Below are 25,369 nucleotides of genomic sequence, written 5' to 3'. Positions count from 1 at the left end.
TTGCCAGAGTGCCTTGGGGTCCGGGACTGGTGAGCAGTACAGGGGCAGCCTGAAGTTCAAGGCTGTCGCGAACAAGTCCACCGTCGGGGAACCCCACAAAGTCAGGACTTTGTTGGCTATCTGAGGATCCAAAGACCACTCGGTACTCACTATCTGCGAAGCCCTGCTCAGACTGTCGGCGAGCACATTCCTCTTGCCAGGAATGAAGCGAGCTGATAGTGTTATCGAGTGGGTTTCGGTCCACCTCAGAGTCTCTACTGCAAGATGGGATAGCTGTTGCGAAAAAGTGCCTCCCTGCTTGTTGATATAAGCCACTACCGTGGTGTTGTCGCTCATCACCACCACGGAGTGACCCGCCAGGGACCGTTGGAACTGCTGAAGAGCCAGAAAGACGGCCTTCAATTCTAGCAGGTTGATGTGTAGGGACTTTTCTGATTCTGACCAAAGGCCTGAGGTCCTCTGGTTCAGAACGTGCGCCCCCCACCCTTCTTTTGACGTGTCCGAAAACAGAGTCAATTCCGAGGGGAGGACGAGAAGACTCACTCCCTTTCGCAGGTTCTCGTCGGCCAGCCACCACCGCAAGTCCGTCTGTTCCAGAGACCCCATTGGGATCAGAATGTCCGGGGAATCGGATCCTTGATTCCACCGGGACTTGAGCCGCCATTGAAGGGATCTCATCCTGAGGCGGCTGTTTGGAACTAGACGGGCCAGGGAGGATAGGTGGCCTAAGAGACGCAACCACGATTGGGCGGGGAGTTCTTTTCGCCTGAGGAAAGGTTCCGCCACCCTCCTCAGCCTTGCTATCCGGTCGTCTGATGGAAAGGCTTTGTGGAGATTGGTGTCTATTAGCATGCCTAGATAAACCAGTCATTGGGACGGCTGCAGAGAGGACTTCTCGAGGTTTACCACGATCCCCAGATCCTGGCAAAGATCCAGAAGCCTGTCTCGGTGCCGAAGAAGGGTCGACTCCGAGTCTGCTAGGATCAGCCAATCGTCCAGGTAACGAAGGAGACGAATGCCGTTCCTGTGCGCCCAAGATGAAATCAGGGTGAACACTCTGGTGAACACCTGAGGAGCTGTGGAGAGACCGAAACACAGCACCTTGAACTGGTAGATCTTGTTGTCTAGGCAGAATCTCAGGTACTTCCTGGAAGACGGATGGATTGGGATCTGGAAGTACGCGTCCTTTAGATCCAGTGTACACATGAAGTCTTGTGGTCTCACCGCAAGTCTGACCGTGTCTGCTGTCTCCATGCTGAACCGGGTTTGTTTGACAAACCTGTTCAGAGCTGAGAGATCGATGACGGGTCTCCAGCCTCCAGTAGCCTTCTTTACAAGAAAGAGTCGACTGAAGAAGCCTGGGGAGCCGTCCACGACCTCCTGGAGAGCACCCTTCTCGAGCATGGTCTCGACTTCGGCCTGAAGGGCCAGCCCCTTTGCCGATCCCGTGGCATAGGAGCTCAACGACACTGGATTCGCTGTCAGGGGAGGTTGAGATGTCGTGAACGGGACGCGATAACCTTGGCCGATCACTGAGACCGTCCAAGCATCGGCCCCGTGTTGCTGCCACCTGCGGACGCAACGGTGAAGGCATCCCCCCACAGGTGGACATGCAGGGGGACTGCCACCCCTAGGGCTTGCGGCCGCGGCCGCCACCCCTAGGAGTCTTGCCTCCCCTGGAGGACTTACCGCCCCTCTTGTCCTTGGCTGGAAAGGGCTGGGGCTTAGACACCACTCTCTTAGCTGCCGGTGCCTGTTTGGGAGCCTTACGAGGCTGTTGTGGCGGGGCTGGAGGCTTATAGGGCCGAGTTGTAAGGGCCCTGTGGAGGAGGGAGTCCGTGCTGGATTTCCTCCACCTCTCAGCCGTTCGCTCCCTGTCTTGAGGCTCAAACAGGCTCTCCCCCAGAAGGGAAGCATGTCGGAGCCTACACACATCTACGGCGGGGACCTTCGGATGGAATCTCTCGGACACAGCATCGCGACGCTTCAACACCGAGTTGGCCCACAGGGTGGTAACCTGGTGCGCCAAAAACTCGATGGAGCGGGTGCCCGAGAGCAAGAAGGTCTCTAGGGCCTTCCTATTGGTCTCCTTGGACAAGTCCTCCGATCGCAATAGGATGCCCAGAGATCCTAGCCAGAAGTCCAGCCACGAAGTGGCCTGCATGGCACACTTAGCGACCTTCTCGTGGTTAAGGATCTCTGCCGCCGAGAACGACACCTGCCGGGCAGAGAGTTTCTCAAGGGGAACTCCCTTCGCCAGCTCCTCCACAGAGTGATGGAGAGGAAGAGCGAGGTTGTGCTCACCCAGGATCTCGAAATACCTCCTCTGCTGAAGGCGAGGAGGAGGGATGAGCTTGTTCCCGGCAGTGGAACGACTGGAGGAGGCAAGAAGTGCGAGCTGAGCGTTGGCCCTAGCCCTGGCACTCTTCAGCCCCCGAGACCAGGGCAGAGCTGCACTGGTCTTAGGGGCCTTCCGAACGTCAAACACTTCATCCAGAATCGTGTCTTTGCCTTCACGGGGGGCGATGACTGGATCCGTAAGCCTGTTAAGTTGCCTTATCAGGCTTAGGACCTGCCAGAAGGCATGTTCGGATTCTTGCTGTTCTCCTCCCTGCGGGCTGGCCGCTAAGTCTCCTGCCCCAGGAATCTCTTCCTGGGGTGACACGTGGACATTCCCCTGGGTAGTCGTGGGTTCCTGACGAATCCTTGCAGAGGATTTAGGGACGGTCTTGGAATCCTTGGATTCCCTCCTGGGAGGGATACAGGATCCCAACAACGAGGTTCGAGGGGCCCCTTCCTCACGAGACGATTCTCCTGCCTGAAGCGAAGTCTCCCCCCCTGGTGCCGAGGGGAAGACTACCGCCCCACTGGATTCACCTGAGGACGGAAAGGCCTCGTCCACGGGAGAAGGAGAGAGTACTCGTGCAGGAGAAGGGACCTTCGCGACCGACCTCTTGGGAACCAACTTTGCCCTGGGGGAAGTCACCACGAAGTCCACTCCTCTCTTTCTCTTCAGCGTAGGAGAGACAGCCGTTGGTTTGTTACCCTGGCCGGCGAGTGCTAGTTTCATAACCCTCACTAACGCCCGTGCCAGCGGACCAAACCAAGCCTGCTGCTCCAAGGACACAGAGTCCGAAATCCTCGCTAAAGGGAAAGGGATCGGGCGATCCTTTGGAGTGGACACGACGGTACCTGCCTGAAAAGAAGGTGGGGAAGAATGCTGTACTAACCTCTCTTCGTCTTGCACTACCAACCTGTGTTTGGATGGAGGTGATCCCGAGTGCCGTCTAGGAGCACGTGTTCCTGCTGCTACCACCGGCTGTGGAATTCGCCGCGAACGATGGTCGCGCGAGGGCGAATGGTCGCGCGGGCGAGCGATCGCGCGGGCGCGCAGGTGGATGATCGCGCGGGCGCGCAGGCGAGTGGTCGCGCGGGCGCGCAGGCGAGTGGGCGCGAGGGTGGGCAGGTAAATGAACGCGTGTCCGAGGCGACGAACGCAAGCGTTGGAGCGACGGTGAGGGAACGCACTGCCACGTAGGTGAGGAAGATCGCTGGCGATGTAGATCCACAGGCAATCGATGACGAGCTGGTGAGTGCAGTCGCTCAAGTTGGCGATGGCGCGATGTGGTATGTCGACGCACTGGCGTGCGATGGTGAGCAGCATGTGCAGGTGAATGACCGCGTAATGGTAAGCGATGGCGAGCAGCATGCGCAGGTGAGTGATCGCGTGATGGGGTGCGATGGTGATCAGCATCCGCAGGAGGGCGATCGTTCAGGGGCGAGCGATGACGAGCAGCATGCGCAGGAGGGCGATCGTGCAGGGGCGAGCGATGGCGAGCAGCATGCACAGGTGGCCGATCGCGTGATTGGGTGCGATGGTGATCAGCATGCGCAGGAGGGCGATCGTGCAGGGGCGAGCGATGGCGAGCAGCATGCGCAGGAGGGCGATCGTGCAATGGCGAGCGATGGCGAGCCGCATGCGCAGGCGGGCGATCGCGCGATGGCGAGCTAGAAGCTGGCGAACCATGTTCCTTCAGTAGCGTTGGAGAACGTTGGCGCGCTAGCTGTCGCTGTTGAATAGGCGATACTAAGATCGCCTGTGCGCTCTGGCAAGCAGGTGAACGCTGGCGAGGAGGTAATCGCTGGCGAGGAGGTAATCGCTGGCGAGGAGGTAATCGCTGGCGCGTAGGTGATCGCTGGCGAGCTGGAGATCGCTGGCGAGCTGGAGATCGCTGGCGAGCAGAAGGTCGACGCGTGTCATGTGAAAGGACAGGTGGCGCGGCGCGTTCACGAGCAGGAACTGGGAGATCGCTGGCGCGTTGGCGAACATGTGTTTTTGACACACGCGCAGCACGATGTTACGTAGCCACAGGACCAGGCAGATGGTGAGCAGGGAGTTCAGCAGGAACTAAAGGGTGGTCAGAGACCGCAGGGCGATGGTCCTCAAATGAGCGCTGACGCTCGGAAGAGAGCTGACGAGCAGGAGAGCGCTGGCGAGGGGGGCGAACATCAGGAGAGAGCTGATGAGCAGGTGAGCGTCGGCGAGCAGGAGAGTCTTGGCGAGCAGGAGAGCGCTGAAGATCAGGAGAGCGCTGGCGAGCAGGAGAGCACTGGCGAGCAGGAGAGCGCTTGTGCGCTAGCACTGCTCGCGTAAGGGAAGGATCCCTTAGCCCCGAAGGGACCGTTGCCCGTCGGGTGACGAGTTCTCCAGAAGGCGAGGATCTGGCAGGAGATGGTGAGCGGTCTGCAGAGAGGTTCAAAGAGGGCGGAGCTGTAGGTTGAGGCTGACGAGGAGAGTCCCCCCCGGAGGATGAAGACCCAAAAAGGCGCCTCTTAGTCCCCCTGTAAGGGGAAGGGAGGCCCTTGTGGCGTAGCGGACAGTGAGCCTTACGGCAGAGGCTGCCTCGGGGGAGATCGTCGGGACCATCGGTCCTCCGAAGGGGAGTCTCTGTTAAAGCACTTCCCTCAGAAGGAAGCTGAGCAGCAGCCGAGACCGAAGGACTCACTTCCCCCTTCGAAGGATGTACGGAAGGAGGAGGAGAGCCTTTAGCACCATCACCCGCAACAGCACCTGCGGCGGAAGGCCCAGCCACGTCGGAGGCCTCTGTCACCACGACGTCAACAATAGACAGAGGGTCTACCTCTGCTACCACCGGCGACTGCTTAACAGTGGCCCCCAACGAGACAAGGTCAATAAGAGCGACCCTGGAGGGCAAGCCCTTAAGCCCCAGGGACGACCAAATCTGTAAAAGATCATCACTGGATAAGGCATTATCAATAACCTCCCTCGGAGGAGGAGGGGGGAACCGCCTCGCTATGGGAGGCGACGCCCTCTCCCCCCACCGAAGGTCGGGAAACAGAACAAGGGCCTGCGCTCCCACTCGGCCGACTCTCCTTAGGAGGCGGACGAGGGGGAGCTTCGGAGGAGGTTTGGGCGGCGGAAGAAGAGTCCTGAGAACCTTCCTTCTTCAAGGCTAACCCCGGAGGAGAACGGTCTCTCTTAGACTTCTTCTTACGCCGACGGCCAAACCTCTCCCACTGGGAGGCAGACCACTCCCTGCACTCACGGCACATGTTCTCCTGGTCACACCGTCGGCCCCGACATTGAGGGCAGAGGGTGTGCGGATCCGTATTTACGTCCGACATGAAAGTCCCACAAGGACGACCGGCAACTCCAGGGCATGTACGCATTGTAAAGAAATAACTGAAGGTCAACTTCCAACCAACACACACGCTGAAAAGAAAAAGCAGAAAATTAAAGGCTGTCACGAAGGCGATGAGCAGACACGTCTGATCACCGCCGAGCCAAAAGTGAAGTGAAGCAAGACACCGGTGTGTGGAGGGGGGAGGGGTAGCAAGCTACCCTTCCCCACCCCCCGCTAACTAGCGCGGGGGTAATTAACCCTCGTTAAAACTATTGGCTCGTCATTTCAGCTGCGCTAAAAGTAAACCCCCTTTGTAAATAGCGTGGTTTGTATTTCGGTTACAGAACAAAAGTCTGTTCTAAGTGGAACCTCCACCAAATTAGGCACGTACACAGCTTGATTAAAGTTTATACTATGGTTTGTTATGGGAGACGGAAGTTGTAGAGACAAGCAACGTCTAAGTGTGGATACGTAGTGGCAAAGCCGTGGGAGACAATATGCTTGCCTTGTCATGCAGATTTTTATCAGAGGATGGTGTATTTGTCTTACGAGATCTACTGACAAATTTCCTCCTGATTTCAATACACAAAGTTCTTTACATATCATGACAACACGATGTAAACATTGAATCAACAGGGGGAAAGACTTAAAGAGTTATCGTACTCCAATTCCAAAAATTATCGTAATCTTAATAGTTATCGTTCACCATCATGAGTTAATAAAATAATAATGCGATTGAAGATTTTATTTAATTATCATGAATGGATTAATAGAAGTGAACCTTATACTACCTTCCTCTGAAGGGAAAGCATTGCCAGTTAGGAAATTAAATCTAAGAAACTAAGAAGTGCAATCTGACCATATTCAAATCCAAAGACCCATAGATTAACAATGTAACCTACTAAAATGTATACATTTCTTTACAGGAGAACAGAGGAGATATCTGCATGAAAATGGACCAATACGGACATGGTCGTGGCACAGATCAGGGTGGTTGTTCGCAGTACTCCCGCGTTCCAGCTAGGAATTGCTATGGTCTGACCACCAACCTAACGGCAAATCAGGCGGTATTGCTCGAGCCTATGGGTATGTTCAAGTTGTAAAAAAATAATAATGAATCCATAAATGTATGAACACACATCTCTCTCTCTCTCTCTCTCTCTCTCTCTCTCTCTCTCTCTAATATATATATATATATATATATATATATATATATATATATATATATATATATATATATATATATATATATATATATATATATATATATAACATCAGGTGTACAAAAAAAATCTTATTAGTAGCTGGGGAGATTAGTATCTGACAATGGCTTTACAACAAATTTCCCTTTCAAAAACAGTCGTTTTCCAACTTCATCGTTACATATTTTACTTTATTGCTGATACTGGTATGAATTGGCAACTACTATCTTATAAAGGTGTCTAAAGTCTCTGCATAACTTGCATGGTGACTCTGTCTTCCCACACTAAATGACATAATGTTGCCAATGGACAGTTTACTATAAAAGACGTGGCATTGATTTTGAAAATATTTTTTTTCTTGCAAGGTGTGTTTTCTTGTGAATTTCTTTACTTTACTAAATAAATAAGAATATTCTAGTTTGGAACTAAATTAGGCCTAGTCAACTGGTGCTAAATTCACTGTTCTCTTTATTATATACTAATTTTGAGACTTTACTGAATGAGGACAACAAACTCTCCATCACTCCTTCTAGAAGTAGATTTTACATAATTGTCTATCATTTGGGTTATCAACCTTTTAAGATCATTCTTGAAAGGTAGGAGAGAATTAAATCACATTGATGATAGTTTAATTTATATCTTTTAAGTCAAAACTGTTTTTCATTTTCAATTGAACTTTAAACAAATTGTATGGGAAAGCATCAGGAACTCTTATCCTGCCTTCAAAGTTTATGACATAAACTCTTACTAGCAGAGATTCCACTTCAAGGTCCAGCAATGCATTATACAAAAGCCCAAGTGGTCCCATTCATTCATGACCATGTAGTCATTCTACAAATGAGTTGCCCAGACTTGCAAAGAGTTTGTTTGGGACATCGGAAAGAAAACTAAAAGCAGCCTCTTATCCCGACAGTTTACATCTTGCTCGAGTGCCTTATGTTGATGAAATCATGTTAAAGGGTAGATGGAGATGGTTTAGGCATGCTCTTCACACTCCCCAAGAGAGATTAGTTTATAAAACGTTTAACTGGGCTCCACAAGGCACTAGAAGAGTTGGAAGACCCAGGCCTACATGACTGAGGACTATGAAGCATGAAGTAGATGAATGGAGAAGTACTGAATTTAAAGCTCAAGATAGAGACAACTGGCGAAATCTAACAGAGGCCCTTTGCGTCAATAGCCGTAGGGGAGATGATGATGATGTTTTTTTTATACTCAACACAGCGAAAATGGTTGATAGGGAAGGGCACCTGGTTTTAAATGGTATTCCCTACTTGTGCCACATCTCCACACATCCCCTGCTAGCCTTCTTTCTCCAACCCAGCTACACCTCCTTGCCCTCTGTCTTTGTTTCTATATAGATTGGTGTGTTTCTGAAATTATATCTGAAATTATTCTAACTTTTGTTTCACAACACCATCGAGGTAAAATTCGAAGAGTTTTCTGTATAAAGATTCACCTTCATTCTAACCGTGGGATGTGATTGAGGGCCCTCCTACACGCATGTGCCAGATGTTCCCGCTACACACACACACACACACACACATATGAACACATGAACACACTGTAACAGTATTCTCATGATAAATAAAAAAAATAGTCAAGTTAGAGGGGGAGCTCGATTTCAGTGCCATAGGCAGAGATCTTATAGCAATAAGGAAGTGAAAGCTCAGAAAAGCAGTGTCCTTTGGGTACAATAAGGGCAAGAGTAGTGTAGTGGTGGTCTGTAAGGGGGAGGGGAAAATTATATTGAATGAAAGGGAATTGTGATGATATTTGTTATAAAAACAGCAACACAAATATATGACTGACCGAGTATTTGCAGGGGTAAGCAGAGAGAATTGGTGATGAATCAGAGATGGAGACTAAAAGAAAGACAGAGATTAAGCGGGAGGGGTTAGAGAGTAGGCCAGTTATCTGTGAAGACGTGGCACCAGTGGGAAAATCTATATAAAACCAGATGCCCTCCCTTAGCCGGTTTTTCCCCAGAGTTAAGTGTGGTGCTAATGCTCTATTCATAGAATGACAGCAGTACTTCAATGCTCTCTGGTTCTCTGGTAAGTATATGGAAGGGAAATTATGAGAAGCCCCATGAATAAGATAGGATTTTTTTCAATCTGAGACATAAGTTATGACACTGGGTCAAGGGAAGCCATAAGCAACTTGAGGAAAATCGCGAGTGGCTGTATGAATTAAAGGTCAAGAGGATGGATAGCAAGATAGAAGAAAGCATTAACTGCTGCACAGTTGAAAGCTATAAAACAAGAACAGACAAAAGGTGAAAAGGATGCTACAAAGACCTATAAGCAATGCCTTGCAGTGCATTAATTGAGATGAATTGACGGTGTGTATTCTTATAACAGCATGCATTTCATTCCAGAAATCCTAAAGGTATCAGGGATTTAGATCATCTACGTGCAGCTGTAAGATCTTTAGAGTCGCAGTGGCCTATTGGAAACAGCCCTGACTGTTGATTGTCAAACTGGGGTTCGAGTCCCACTCAAACTCGATAGTTCCTTTAGTGTCTGCATCCTCACCATCCTTGTGAACTAAGTATGGGGGGTTTGGGGGAGCCTATAAGTGTATCCGCTGGGTTCTCAGCAACCACTGCCTGGTCCTAGCTGGAGTAGAGAGGGGTCTTGGGTGCTAACCATATATATAATATATGGTCAGTGTCTAGGGCATTGTTCTGCTTGCTAGGGCAATGTCACTGTCCATTGCCTCTTCCACTCATGAGCGGCCTTTAAACATTTATTGAAATCGGGAAATTTAATAACTTCACGTAATTAACCTATCTTTTTATTTTGTTTACTAGACTTTTTAATTCTATACTAAGAAACTGGGTTTTTATATTATCTTTTGTATATCAGGTGTAGCACACAATGCAGTGGAGAGCATTGACGTCAAAGGAGAAAACGTGCTGGTGCTTGGATGTGGACCAGTGGGATTATTTGCTATTGCTATAGCTAAGGCTCTAGGTAAATTTGGTTCTTAAATTTGGTTTTATTTCAAACATAACTATTTAAGATTAGTTTGAATATTTGAAGAAGGAATATGTACTTACTGCACAAGCACATGTTAATGAATTCTCAATGTACAAAACTTTATGTGAAGGTGCTCGTGAAGTGTTTGCAGTCGACATTGACCCTGGACGATTGGAACTGGCAAAGATAATGGGTGCTACTGACACAATTAATGGACTCAAGGTAGGGATATAAATCCTTCTTTTTTTTTTTTTTTTGCTTGAGAGAATGAATATTTCTGATCATAATTTATAGGGGTTCATATGACTTAAGATTTCCCTTTAAGGAGGACATCGGAGAACGCGTAATGGGTCACACAGATGGTAATGGAATCGGGCGCATCGTAGAAGCAAGCGGAGCAGCTTCACTTCTTAACAGGTCCTTTAGCTGGCTTAGAAAGGTTAGAAACATTCATGTTTATGTAAATATTGTTGAGGCATACAATTCTAGTATCAATCATTTGCCACTTTGTTGTTATGCCAATAGAATGTAAAGATTGGGGGTCATACAATTCTAATAACAATCATTTGCCACTCTGTTGTTATGCCAATAGAATGTGAATATTGGGGGCATACAATTCTAATATAAATCATTTGCCACTTTCCTGTCATGCTAATATTTCATAATGAGAAAACGAAATAATATCACAGAATTGCATTAATTTTGTACAGGGAGGACAGATAGGATTAATTGGTCTGCCAAAAGAACCACTACATGTAGAAAATGTTCTCACCGATGTAATCTTCAAGTCCCTTACGCTGAAGACTGTACATGGACGAAGGTATTGCTTCTAAGTTTAAATTCGTTTCTCCAATAAATTCAATTTGTTTTTAAAAGATGGCATTCTTATGTGAACCATATACAGTGAAATGGAAAGTATCATTTAAGAAACAAAAGGATGGGGATGATTATCATTATTACTGTACTATTATTACTGTTGTTGTTGTTGTTATCATTATTACCATAATAATTATTATTATTATCATTATTATCATCAAAAGCCAAGCTGCAAGCCAAGGTGGCAAAGCAGAATGCTATAGGGATCCCAAAAAGGAAAGTACCCGTGTAGAAAAGAAATAAAAAATAATGAATAAATTGAAAAGAGAAATGAGACAAAATAATAGAACAGGTTAAAATAAAAAACTTGATTTACCAGATAAGTGACACAAGCTATGAAATGAAACTTATGTAAACATTTTCAACAGAAAAACACTTACACTAAGGTCGAACAACTGAAGTTCAACTGATTCGACTATATGATAGGGATCATCATTCTACAATTTGGTCAGAGCCGGAATGAAACTCCAAGAATATTATGCAATACTGAACCTTTTAAAAAACGCACGAATGTTGGAATTAATGCACACCTTGTATTATATAGAGGACAGTATAGTTTGAGAAGATGCTAATGTAAAGGATAGCTAAAATTATTAAATAGCTTAAACAGGTAATTGAACGAAAGGGGCCTGAGATGAATATCCAGACCAAGGATGATGAACAAAAAGGAATGCAAGTTTTCATCCAACAAGCTAAGATGAGTCAACTGTTGGAAATTAGATAGAACAGAATAAATCATTTGAGACATAACCACATGATGGGTAAATCTCCAAAAAATCTGAAAGACTTCCTTACTATACAAATCAAAGATGAAAATGGGATATGTTTTTTATCATCAAATTTGGAATCAAGAATCCCCTACCATTTTTGGATAAGCTGCAATTAGTCAAAGAAATATTGTTAATGAAAATATCCAAGTAAGGAGTATCTATTACAATTGACCAACATACAATCATACTTATCATTTTTTAGTTTAACTAAATGCCCTATGATTTTTACCATACACTAATTTCATCTAGATCTCAGCTACCACAGGTCAACGTTTAGAGATGGAGTTGATGCAAAGACAGTAGCATCAACTGCATCTGCAAAAAGCTTGTTTTCAAGGCAAAACTACTTATCATGCATATATAAAATTAAAAGTAACAGGCCATGAACACTGCCTTGAAGAACAACGGACACTGATTTCCTGTAGTTCATCAGCATATGCTCTCTGTAATCTGTAGGTCAAGAGTTTGGTAATTCTTATAAATGATCCACTGACTCTCATCTGCTTAGGTTTGAAAAGTCAAGTCCAATCATATAAAAAAAGTCAAGACTAATAATGCAAACTTCATGACTATCAAACAATTTATGCACAACAATGGAGATTGTAAGAAGAGTATCTACAGTATAGCCCCAATGTCCTTGCAACAGACAAACTAAGAAACATGATTACTTTCAGCATATCAGACATTTTGGCAACAGGTGTTCAAAACCTTTTAATAAGATGAGATTAAGGAAATTGGATAGTAATTGACATGGCTCTATAGATACAATCCAATTAACCCAATAGTAAGATTACCTATTCTCTAACAAGTGCAAATGTAACCTCTAAGACAATTTGGTAGCTAAAAATTCAGCTGCTTTATTAAAAACAAAGGAGAGATACTAATTTAGTTTACAAACTTCCATAAGCATCAAGATCAAGTAAGTGTGTCTTAATTTTATTGGGCAGAAAAAATAAACTACCATAGTCAGTTTAAAAGTTAAAGGTGTCTGATTTCAGTTCCAGCTTCATCAGAATAGATGCTCACCGGACCATCAGCCGGGCAAGCAAGCCCCCCCCCCCCACTGTGGTATCCAAGCACAGCAGTGGCCTCCCCAGTAAACAGCTTAAACTCATGGTCTCGGGCTAGGATCGATCTACCACCATGTTACTACTGTAATAGCCAAGAGGCTAATTTAGCTTCAGAGAAACAAGAATAAAAATAATCATAAATGCAGAGATATTTTAGAGGATTTTTTAATCCAAAAGACCCTCACTCATCCATCAACATGAAAAATGCTGTGATGGACAGTGCACAGTGTTTACAATTGATATATTCTATAATCTGTTTCACCTCAAAGATGTCATCTAAAAGTTGCTAAAGATTTTTCAATAGTTGCTGCAGTATCCGTAAAAAAGGTATTGTTAGTTCTTTCATCAATATTTTTTACCTTTATTCTTAATCCATTCAAATTACTCACCAGGTAAGTGATCCTGTTACAGACATTATCGGTTAACCTGCAAGTCAATATTTTAGAAACTACTTTATTACCTAGTTCTTCTTTATTTTATTAAACTCTCTTTTAATTGCTAATAAAAAGCTTTTGCATTCTTTTTTTACAGGATCTTCCATACTTGGAAAGAGTGTGAAAAACTTATCGCAGATGGTCTCGTGAAAGTTGATCCAGTGATATCTCATGAGATGAAAATGACACAGTATGAACATGCTTTTCAGGATCTTATTGGAGGTAAAGCCTGTAAAATCATTCTGGATCCACAGAACTAAATAAATCCACATGTGATCAATGAAATAAGTCTTTTTCTTTTCCTGTTTTTATGTTATATTGATAATGACTAAAGATATAATCCTTTTTCTTGAAGGTTTCTACAATGTTATGTTCATGGCCATTTCATTCTTCAAAATAGCATTCCATTTAAGTTGGTATCCGGAATTAAATCATTCTTATTAGACATGAAAACTATGTTATTTATAAGCTTTAAATTAAATAATATCTACACTCATCATTCCACTTGGCAAAAGATAAGTATCTTTTCTTCCAAGTTTCATTTATCTTGCTAATCCTTTCGTTCAAATAACGTGACGAAAATATTCTCAGTTGTATTAGGCACTATGGTTAGTGGATCAATACAAAATAATGTTCTGGTGTTAGCATATAAGGGAAAGAGGTTGCAGGCTAGGAAGTTTGAAAGGGTAAATAAAAATGGATTATGGTATCATCATTACAGTTACAAAATGATATTTTAATTATAAAATAAATTTTTGAATATACTTACCCGGTGAATATATAATAGCTGACGCCTCCGGCGGCTCGACAGAAAAACACAAAAACTCGCGAGCGATCGCTATGAAGGTTGCGGGTGTGCCCACCAGCGCCAACTATCGGCCAGATACCGCATATACATGTAAACAGCTCCAATTCTTCTCATCCCGCTGGGTCTCTATCGGGGAGGAAGGGGGGGGCCTTTAATTTATATATTCACCGGGTAAGTATATTCAAAAATTTATTTTATAATTAAAATATCATTTTTAAATATTTAACTTAGCCGGTGAATATATAATAGCTGATTCACACCCATGGTGGTGGGTAGAGACCAGAGTTAATTAAGTTTACAGCATATATGCTTAGAGTTTTTGACAGTTATATCATAACGAAACCCAAATATATATAGGTACCTGGTAAGGAAGTTGACTTAGACGATTACTCTGCCTTGTTAGTCTGTCTTCCTCACGAAGCCCAGCGATCCTCTTAGGATGCTGAAAGACTCCCAGGAGCTGAAGTATCAAGGGCTGCAACCCATACAACAGGACCTCATCAAACCCCTAATCTGGGCGCTCTCAAGAAATGACATTTGACCACCCGCCAAATCAAAAAGGATGCGAAAGGCTTCTTAGCCTTCCGTACAACCCAATTAAAAAACATTTCAAGAGCAGATTAAAAGGATATTGGAATTAAGGGAATGTAATGGTAGAACCCTTACCCACTACTGCACTCGCTGTAACGAATGGACCCAGTGTGTAGCAGTCCTCGTAAAGAGTCTGGACATCTTTTAAGTAAAATGACGCGAATACCGACTTGCTTCTCCAAACGGTCGCGTCCATAATACTTTGCAGAGATCTATTTTGCTTAAAGGCCACGGAAGTTGCTATAGCTCTTACTTCATGCGTCTTAACCTTAAGCAAGCATCGGTCTTTTTCATTCAAGTGAGAATGAGCCTCTCATATTAAAAATCTGATAAAATATGACAAAGCATTCTTTGACATAGGCAATGATGGTTTCTTAACTGAGCACCATAATGCCTCAGATCCACCTCGTAAGGACTTAGTACGAGCTAAGTAGAACTTAAGAGCTCTAACTGGACACAGCACTCTTTCAAGTTCGTTGTCTACGATCTCTGACAGGCAAGGTATATCAAAGGACTTAGGCCAAGGACGAGAAGGCAGTTCATTTTTGGCCAGGAAACCAAGTTGAAGTGAACATGTGGCTTTTTCTGTAGAAAAGCCGATGTTCTTACTGAAGGCATGAATTTTACTGACCCTTTTAGCCGAAGCCAAGCACACTAGGAAAAGCGTCTTGAGGGTGAGATCCTTCAGGGAGGCTGAATGTAATGGCTCAAACCTGTCTGACATGAGGAACCTTAGGACCACGTCTAAGTTCCATCCAGGAGTTGCCAAACGACGTTCCTTAGAGGTCTCAAAAGACTTAAGGAGATCTTGGAGATCTTTATTGTTGGAAAGATCTAAGCCTCTATGACGAAAGACCGAAGCCAACATGCTCCTGTAACCCTTAATCGTGGGAGCTGAGAGGGAGCGAACATTTCTCAGATGTAAAAGAAAATCTGCAATTTGGGCTACAGAGGTACTGGAAGAGGACACAGATGCTGACTTGCACCAGTCTCGAAAGACTTCCCACTTCGACTGGTATACTCTGATGGTAGAAGCTCTCGCAATCGCACTGGCTGCCTCCTTCGAAAAGCCTCGAGCTCTTGAGAGTCTCTCGATAGTCTGAAGGCAGTCAGACGAAGCGCGGGGAGGCTTTGATGAACATTCTTTACGTGGGGCTGACGTAAGAGATCTACCCTTAGAGGAAGACTTCTTGGAAAGTCTACCAGCCATTGAAGTACCTCGGTGAACCACTCTCTCGCGGGCCAGAGGGGAGCAACCAACGTCAACCTTGTCCCTTCGTGAGAGGCGAACTTCTGCAGTACCTTGTTGACTATCTTGAATGGTGGGAATGCATATAAGTCCAGATGAGACCAATCCAGTAGAAACGCGTCTATGTGGATTGCTTCTGGATCTGGGACTGGTGAGCAATAGATTGGTAACCTTTTGGTCAACGAGGTGGCAAAGAGGTCTATGGTGGGTTGACCCCAAGTCGCCCAAAGACTCTTGCACACGTCCTTGTGGAGGGTCCATTCCGTGGGTATCACCTGACCCCTCCGACTGAGACAGTCTGCCAAGACGTTCAAGTCCCCCTGGATGAATCTCGTCAACAGGGAGATGCCTCGATTTCTTGACCATATGAGAAGGTCCCTTGCGATCTCGTACAGCGTGAGGGAGTGTGTGCCTCCTTGCTTGGAGATGTACGCCAAAGCTGTGGTGTTGTCTGAGTTGACCTCTACCACTTTGTTTCGAAGAAAGCTTTCGAATTTCATCAAGGCCAAGTGGACTGCTAATAGCTCCTTGCCGTTGATGTGCATGCTCTTCTGACTTGAGGTCCACAGACCCGAGCATTCCCGACCGTCCAGGGTCGCACCCCAACCCAAATCCGACGCGTCTGAGAACAACACGTGGTTTGGGTTCTTGACTGCTAGGGATAGTCCCTCTCTCAGACTGATATTGCTGTCCCACCCTTTCAGGCATGCCTTTACTGGTTCGGAGACTGGGATTGATACCGTCTCTAACGTCTTGTCCTTGTTCCAGTGAGAGGCTAGATGGAACTGGAGAGGCCGAAGGTGTAGTCTCCCTAGCGAGACAAACTGCTCCAGGGATGAGAGAGTCCCTACGAGACTCATCCAACTCCTGACTGAACAAACGTTCTCTTTTCAGCATTATTTGGACTTTGAGCAGGGCTTGTTCTATTCGGGTGGCAGACGGAAAAGCCCGAAAAACTGGACTGCGAATCTCCATCCCCAAATATAGAATAGTCTGGGATGGGATCAGTTGGGACTTTTCTAGGTTGACCAAAAGTCCCAACTCCTTGGCCAGACCCAACTCCTTGGCCAGACCCAACGTCCAATGTAGATCCTGCAGACAGCGATGACTGGACGATGCTCTGAGAAGCCAGTCGTCCAAGTACAGGGAGGCTCGGATTCCCGATAGATGGAGGAATTTTGCCACATTCCTCATGAGCCTCGTAAACACGAGAGGAGCAGGACTGAGGCCAAAGCACAGGGCTCGAAACTGGTACCCCACATTCCTGTAAACAAACCTCAGAAACGGTTGGGAATCCGGGTGTATAGGAATGTGGAAGTATGCATCCTGAAGGTCGAGAGAGACCATCCAGTCGCCTTCCATTAAAGCTGTCAAGACAGCTTGGTAGACTTCATCGTGAAGTTTGTCTTGACAATGAACACATTGAGCGCACTTGCCTCTTACGTACTCCTGCAGTGAACGTGGCTGCCAGATCATTGGAGCCATCCCTGATAGTCTTGTTCCTGCAGAGAACGTGGCTGTCAGATTATTGGAGCCATCCCTGATAGCCTTGTTTATGCATGACATAATTGTACAGCAAAACTTCAAACGCTCGAAAAAAAAAACTCCTAACAGGAGATGGTCTAGCTCTGAAGCCGACCATAAAATCTTGGAGCGTCTCATGGCCAGGCGCCAGGGAGAGTCTATGAGGTTTGAGAAGTCTATCTGGGCAGAGGCAGGAACTCCCAAGCCGAGAACTTCTCCCGTGTCATACCAGACTCTCGCTCTATAAGCCAGTTTAAAAGGAGGGAAAGCAAAGGCTGTCTCCCCCAAACTCCTCCTGGTGATCAACCAGTCGCCTAGCAAACGTAAAGCTCTATTAGAAGAGCGAGAGAGCACTAGCTTAGAAAACAACGGCTTCGAAGTAGCTAGGCCTAGTGTAAACTCTGACGTTTAGGCGAACGAGGAGCAGCAGTTACAAAAAGATCCGGACAAAGATCCTTAAAAATCAGCATGATTTATTTAAAGTCCATAGAGGGCTGAGCAGCTTTAGGCTCCTCTCCGTCTGACAGAGTCCCCAAGGGAATATCAGTAGGAGGGGGATCAGCAACTTCCTCATCTGAAGGAACCTCGTCCGACAATTGCCGAGTCTCAAGCAAGGGAGAGACCTGCCGTGGTGGCAATGCTTGACAAGCAGAGTTCACACGCAAAGGAGCATCAGTAGCAGTCAAGGACGCTATGTCATGTAACTGCTTAAAGGACTGACCAGCAACAACAACAGGTGCGGGAGGACGCTCGACGTCAACTCGAGACTGCCTTGACTGCCTAGACTGAGCAGTCAAAACAACTCTTGACTGCGGTGCTTGACGCTCAACGTCAAACCAAGTCAACTTCGCTGGTTGGCGAACGTCCTGAACGTCAACAAGAGCATGCGGCAGCGGCTGAACGTCCACAAGCGGCTGAAAGTCAACACTGGACTGCATCGAGTGAGGCTCTACAAAACGTGACTGACGTGACTTTGTAACGTCAACGTCAACAGGACGAGCAAAGGCTCGTTTGGGCGGCTGACGGCCAGGATCTCGATCAGCTAAGCGGCGAGGATCATCGTGAACCTGCTCAGCAGAATAGTCCTCCATAAGAGAGGCAAGCTTATTCTGCATGACTTGCAGTACAACCCATTTAGGATCAACGGGAATGGGTGCGGTAAGAGACGAGGGTAACGTCTGTGACTGCAAAACCTTGCCTACACTAAGACTCTCGGAGCCTGTGTTATGCTTCTGTTTAGGCGTCGAGCAGTCTTCCGATGACTGCACAGGGTCAGAGCTGTCCCAATGGCTACAACCAGGACGCTGGACCTGTCCTGAAGGGACTGACTTTCGCTTTAAGGGTCTCGAAACCTTGCTCCACGGTTTCTTACGCGATAAGCCTTCGGATGACGAGGAGAAAACCGTCTCGCTCGTCTTATGGTAGGGGCGGTCTTGACGAGACACGCCTGACCATAGAGGGAACGTCTGTTCGTTGGTTAAAGTCTCTCGAACCCATAAGTCCTACGACATTACTTCTCCCTGGGGCATGGGAGCTTGCAAGAGGTCTCGGACTAGGCGAACGACAGGCACGAACAGACGAACCCTCGGTCGCAACACTGATAATCACTTTGCGCAATTATCACTTTATCACTACAATTTTCTGTTTTTGCACTTACTTCACTGAAATCGAATTTTTCAATAATTTCACATTAGGCATGAATAAAAACTGATTTCTACCTGAAGCACGCAATTCTCCCCTACATCAAAAGGTTATAATTGCAAAATAAGTCGTATAATGTAAGCACATTAATACAAGCAAAAAAACAGTAAACATATATATCGAATAAAACGGAAATATATAAAGATAAAAGGATCAGTGACTGGGGAGGAGACTAAACACTAGTTCATTCAAAACTACATTTTCAATCTCTCACCGTAAAGTGCCATGGGACGAGAATAAAAACTAAAAACGTTTTATCCTTACTCCCCGTACAGAGACTTGGGACAAGAGTAAAAAACTGACTCGAGAACAACGTTACTCGCTTGGGACGAGAATAAAGATCGGAACGTTCTCTCTTCCTCTCTCTCTCTCTCTCTCTCTCTCTCTCTCTTGATTTCACAACGAAGAGAAAAGCCCACTCACCTTTCGTCAATAAACAGGTTATTTGACCAAAGGAAAAAAACTGAAAGGACTAAGAAATTGAAAATTAACAAGTTCTTTAAATTAGTATTTAAAACATTTCAGTTTGAAAGAAGAATGAACAAAACGTCAAAATCGATTTACTCTTTCTGCAAAGTGAAACCGTGATTCTCTCTTTCTCTATCGTAACGATAGAGCGCAAACTGCGTAGCATAAATAAACCAAACGTTAGTTCATCTTTGAAACAGCACGAAGACTATTCAAAGAAAATCTTTCATAAAATATCTAATAAAAAATATTCATTTAATAACTCTTACAGAGCAAATGATTTAAACTTAACGAAAATAAAAGTTGAATGGGCTCAACGTTGTTTAACTTCGGTTTCCAAATTAGGACCGCCTACTCTCGGACTAGGGGAGGAATAGGTAAGGCCGCATATAAACAAAACATTAAAATTTATATTGATGTTTAGTATAAATGGAAAGCTAATCGAAGAGGCCTAATAAAGGCGGGTGAGATATAAAATATATAGAGGAAAATCTATAATTAACAACAACAATTTATAACGTGATAAGATAATTGCTAAAAGCCTAAAACACACTTCCGTATTAAGGGAAGGGTCGGCCATTTTGAAAAGTCAAAGAAAGTCCAAAAAACAATCCAAAGTAATCAACAATTAAATCTATCCAAAAAAGAGTTCAATAGTTTAAGTTGAAGATAAAACACCTGCACTGCGAAAGCTCAAACCAAAAGGAAGTACTTCACCAAGACTGTTGAAAAACTCCAGGTTAACAGCGAATAATGGTACGTCTTGTCGATCAGACCGACAGAGAAGAATTGGAGCTGTTTACATGTATATGCGGTATCTGGCCGATAGTTGGCGCTGGTGGGCACACCCGCAACCTTCATAGCGATCGCTCGCGAGTTTTTGTGTTTTCCTGTCGAGCCGCCGGAGGCGTCAGCTATTATATATTCACCGGCTAAGTTAAATATTTAAAAATGAAAATACACATAGGTGCACATGTATCTTGGTGTTATAACAAGTAAGATTTGTTCTCCGGTTGAGACATCTAGTCATGCCTTGATTTCATCAGTAGTGAAGAATGAACAGACTGTCCCAGATGTTTCTTACTCATGTAAGATTTACATAAAATCTCAAGCAGACTGGAATGGCATTTTGAGTGATCTTCACCAGAAGGGCTCGTGCTCAGTCTCGCCTAAAACCAATCACCGGTAGTAGTAGCGTGTGTTCCCTTATCTCTTACAGAAAACCTCTTTCAGGGACTGGCTTTGGTGCAGCATTGCTCCTCCCATGAAACAATGCTGAGGAATTGGGTGAAGTCTCACAAGACTCAGCCAGATCAGTCGTTCTATACTTTGGTGACATCATCTTTCTCCTCTTAGGGGCCGGTAGGAACAGGTAACAGAAATTTGTAAATGAGTTACCTGGTATCTTTAAGGTAACTAACTATCACCTGAAGAATGAGTTTCAGTTCCTGGTTGAATGATTCTCGTTCATGGCTATCTATCTGGTAAGTTCCAATCTCAGCTGCAGATCATATGATTCCCAATCCCGGCTTCCAATCGTAAGGTTCCCAATCACAGTATATGGCAAATCATAAAGAAAATCATGATTGTAAAGAAAAATCACGTGAAGACTTGTCTTGCCAGGAGAGAACACAATCAGAACATTCCTGTGAAGATGAAACAGGGAGTGAAAAAGCCAGAGGAAAACTTAATGCTCATGAATGAAATATCTCGTAGACCATACAAGCCATGAAAACAATCAAAGGTTCCTTTCTCAGTAGTATCATGTACTGGGAATGATGGAATGAAGCAGATGCCAGTTCTGTGACCAAAAAGTCACCGAAGAATAGGTGAGAGGTGTCCATTCACATTGAATCCAGCAAGAGCAGTGAATAATGTACATGAACCGAAATACTGATACACATTTTTAGGGAAGGGTACATTCCCTATAGGTAACATTTCGCATTGCACACAAGGTGAGAACGTATTATGGTACTTATTCGCAGAGACACGCGAAAAAAGCAAGAATCCACGAATACTTGCTTCCCTAAGATGGGTTAACTCTTAACCTACCAACTCGCTGCCCATTGCCTATGTGCGGTCAACTAAAACACTAAGTAATCCAATGTACTGATTAATAATGTTTATACTTGGTTTCTATCACAGTATAAGTATTGTGTCAATGAATAAACACATTTCAATAAGTGTACAGTACATGTAGACCCATGTACTATGTACACAGGAAGACTAAGGTAGGCATAACATGAGTCATCATCGCACTTATGTGTACACTAAATGTAATATTGTACATACAGTAACAATAAAACAGCACGAAACATGCCGGGTGCAAAGGAGCACGGTCGGTTTGAAATGGTCACGCCACGGGAGACCTTATCACAAATCCGCGAATAAGTGATTTTTCATTTAACAGATGATACGTTTCTCTGTATTACGAATGACTGAATCCGCGAAGACATAAATATGAGTACACTGAGCAGCAGGTCAGTACTTTCTGGTTGCCAAAGTCAAAGTGAAGGTTACACTACCTGGGGGGTTGGAGGGAGCCTATCCGCCACACTGCTAGATAGGCCCTACTACTACTCCCTTGTTAGAAGTTTGAATGATCGTTCATACTCCTATTAAGAGTCAAAGGTTTATATTGCCGTATGCGTAGGAAGAAAGCACAATGTAGATGCTGATCCTCAGGGTGCCTACTCATAAAACTGCCACAGTTGCTACCAAACTTACTAGAAAGCATCCATCACAACAAAGAAAAAGAACAGATTGCAACAACCAGAAAAGTGTGTACAGTACTGCTCTGGGGCCAAACACAAACCGTCTACTTACTGACCTGTTGGATAGGAGGAGCTTATCCGCCATCCACCAGCTACTAGCACCACTGAAATCAAACTCCTATTAAAAACTACGGGTTTCTATTCGTGTAGGAACAGTCCATATTTCACACGGGAAGAAAACTGGAAAGTCAACACAAGAATATAACCTATTTTAGAATAAGGTAGGGTCATGGAGAATGGGGAGTTGTTACATGGGGACCGTAGTCGCCTTCGCTCAGGAGGAAACCTTAGGTTATGTTGTACCTCTTAGACTGTTTTCCTTCATCATTATCATGATCTCCTCCTACGCCTATTGACACGAAGGGCCTCGGTTAGATTTCGCCAGTTGTCTCTATCTTGAGCTTTTAAATAAATACTTCTCCATTCATCATCTCCTACTTCATGCTTCATAATACTTAGCCATGTAGGCCTTCATTTTCCAACTCTTCTAGTACCTTTTGGAGCCCAGCTAAATGTTTGGTGAACTAATCTCTCTTAGGGAGAGTAAAGAGCGTGACCAAACTATCTCCGTCTACCCCTCATCATGATCTCATCCACATATGGCACTACAGTAATCTCTCATAGTTTCATTTCTTATAACTTGAAAAATGCTGGTTTCTGACAAATATCATCATCAGAACTGTAAAAATTGCCTTCAAATACACCAGAAAAATCTTGTACTTTCTCTGTTAGGGTTATTATACTGTAGGCTACTATGAAAATTTACCTATTTAGTCTAGCTTTTTTGGATTTCCAACCCAAAATCTTTGGTCTCCCCTTGGGATTCCACATAAACATTTCATAAAAGCTGGTGGGAAAACATTAATGATCAGAGATGCCTACATTAAAAACCAAGATTTGAAGTTTGTAGAACAATGGACACACCTGCCAACTAAACTTGATATGAAGAAGAAAATTAGAGGTCACAGGGCTAACAAGGGCACACAAACATAGGTAAGGTTATGTGGTGGTGATTTAGGTTAGGCCATATCTTTTTGATATAATAAGGTAGTATTGAGTGGCATCTTTGTAGATCAGTGGACTAAGAAACCATTCACACAGAAAATGGAAATTTCATCTAATTTTCTTCTAATTAATCATTCCGTTGCTTCTGTCTGGAAAGCTAAAACCAAGGGTTGATGCACTACAATTTCTTGCATTGCCTATCTTAATTATTGCTCTGATTGAATAAGAAAAACTGCTCTTGGGTCTGGTAAAGCAGGATCCCACTGAGCCATTTCAAAATGACTGCTTCCAGCCATCATCTGAGCAAAATGCCACCTACAGCAAGTTATAGGATCTAAGGAAGTGACAGAATCCGGCCAGGGGAAATAGCTCTGGGATAAAATCATATGCAGGTACAGTAGCCGGGTCTAGGTTAAAAAAAATTATTAAAAACGTCCAAACCTAACCTACACTACTGTACATTATCCGGTAAAATTATAGAATGATCCAATAAACCGTTTATAGCAAGAAGACTAGTTATTTTATGCATTTTTTAGAATGATTTCTTGCAGAAATCAATAGTTTTTCATTTATGGTGGGTCGATTACCATAGTGAAAATCTATAGTTTTGCGCTAGGTATCGTCATCAATTACATTCGAAACACCTTAAAAATATTGAATACTAATCTAATTGGATTGATATTTACCGTAAATTAACTTTTCTAAACTTCGTTGTTTCCACCAGTCATCGTAATAAATAAAAGTTATACCATAACCAAAACCAAGTAATAGTAATGAAACACTAAAAAAAAAAGCAAATTATGTTTGCCAGGACTTACGGACACAAAAATCAGAATTTTTCCATCTCACTTTCTATGAAGTCGTTTGTAGCAGTGTTCAATTTACTACAAATTCTTCCTTAATTAATTACAGTAATGATTTACTGGCTTTTGCTCTGCTGTTCACTTCGTTCATGATTAAACACTATCTCTTTGCTCCTAGGTTCTGGCAAGCGGAACATGTTCCGCTACACGCATTAGCCCCGTGAGCTAGTATTTCGGCATTAATTATCAATTATACAAACTTAACAAAGGGGTGAATACACATAACAAAGGGGTGAGTTATAGCTTTGTGCTCCAGCATCTGTTTGAACATGGACCTCACTTCTATTTCCAATTATCTAAATATATAAAAAACACGAACACATTTCTTCCTTAACCTTACTGTATTTGCAAAGATCTATTCAATTATGTTAGTTCCAATGTCCTAACAAATATTGCACTGTTCTATAATTGAACCTATTATCCTGACCTGCCTACCCTACTCTTAACTAAAAAAAAATATTAAGATGTCACATACACCTGTATATATACTGTGTATATACTGTGTGTATATATATATATATATATATATATATATATATATATACATATACATATATATATATTTTATATATATATATATATATATATATATATATATATATATATATATATATATATATATATATATATATATATATATATATATTACCCTCACAGTGCCATACCATTATAAGGTGTACATGCATGTATATATAGACCTATATATACCCACATTGCCATACCATTATATGGTATACACAGTATATATATATATATATATATATATATATATATATATATATATATATATATATATATATATATATAAAGCCACAGTGCCCTATTGTTATAAGGAAACAAAACGGAACCTAAGAAACAAATAATATCTAATGATAAAAACTGGAGTAAGAGAAACCTGACCTACTTAATCAAACAATCATACGTACCTTTAGATCAAGTTCCTGTATTTTCTCTCTGGTTCCTAACTGCTAACTCGGCAAAGCGCATTTGAAAACACTCATCACACTTTAACAACCAATAGATAAGTGCAAAACTTAAAGTTTTTCCGGTAACAACAATTGACAATTTGAAACTACCTCTCACTCAACTCTGAAGTTTTGGTCAAGTTGGTTTATGTTCTAGGTTCCTCGTTGCTCTCCCCACAACAATACAGAGTTGTTGTGGGCACACTTCTAGAACACAGGCACAAAGTGCTGCAAATCCTCTTGGGTGGGAAGAAGTTTCGGTGAAGGTAGGGGGTCTGCCCTTATCTCTCAATATATAATTACTATAGTAATAGCAAGAGATCAAAGGGCCTTATTTGTGAACAGTGTAGCCGGCTCGTACGAGGCAGGGCCTTCTGTTCCATTCTCGAGAGCTTTATCAGGGTGAAGTGATATGAAAACCTAATGTTTCATATTAATAT

At 43.9% G+C, this 25,369-nt stretch overlaps 2 protein-coding genes across 2 annotated transcripts in view; one reads left to right on the top strand and one right to left on the bottom strand.

Moving 5' to 3' along the window:
• The window catches only part of LOC137629037 (L-threonine 3-dehydrogenase-like), a 29,718-nt gene extending 16,461 nt beyond the window's left edge, over positions 1 to 13,257 (top strand). Inside the window, exons 5-10 of the mRNA XM_068360304.1 lie at positions 6,572 to 6,731; positions 9,718 to 9,825; positions 9,962 to 10,053; positions 10,157 to 10,270; positions 10,542 to 10,651; positions 13,079 to 13,257. Of these exons, the coding sequence (XP_068216405.1) occupies positions 6,572 to 6,731; positions 9,718 to 9,825; positions 9,962 to 10,053; positions 10,157 to 10,270; positions 10,542 to 10,651; positions 13,079 to 13,241 (747 nt within the window). The 3' untranslated portion in view covers positions 13,242 to 13,257. The remainder of the gene's footprint in view (positions 1 to 6,571; positions 6,732 to 9,717; positions 9,826 to 9,961; positions 10,054 to 10,156; positions 10,271 to 10,541; positions 10,652 to 13,078) is intronic.
• The window catches only part of LOC137629234 (uncharacterized), a 113,437-nt gene extending 88,330 nt beyond the window's left edge, over positions 1 to 25,107 (bottom strand). Inside the window, exon 1 of the mRNA XM_068360498.1 lies at positions 24,891 to 25,107. The gene's annotated coding sequence lies outside the window, so the exon portion shown is untranslated. The remainder of the gene's footprint in view (positions 1 to 24,890) is intronic.
• Positions 25,108 to 25,369: the final 262 nt, after the last annotated feature.

Source organism: Palaemon carinicauda, chromosome 37 (genome assembly GCF_036898095.1).
Source record: "Palaemon carinicauda isolate YSFRI2023 chromosome 37, ASM3689809v2, whole genome shotgun sequence".
In the NCBI taxonomy this organism is placed as follows: Eukaryota; Metazoa; Arthropoda; class Malacostraca; order Decapoda; family Palaemonidae; genus Palaemon; species Palaemon carinicauda.
This window is presented reverse-complemented; position numbering and strand designations above follow the sequence as displayed.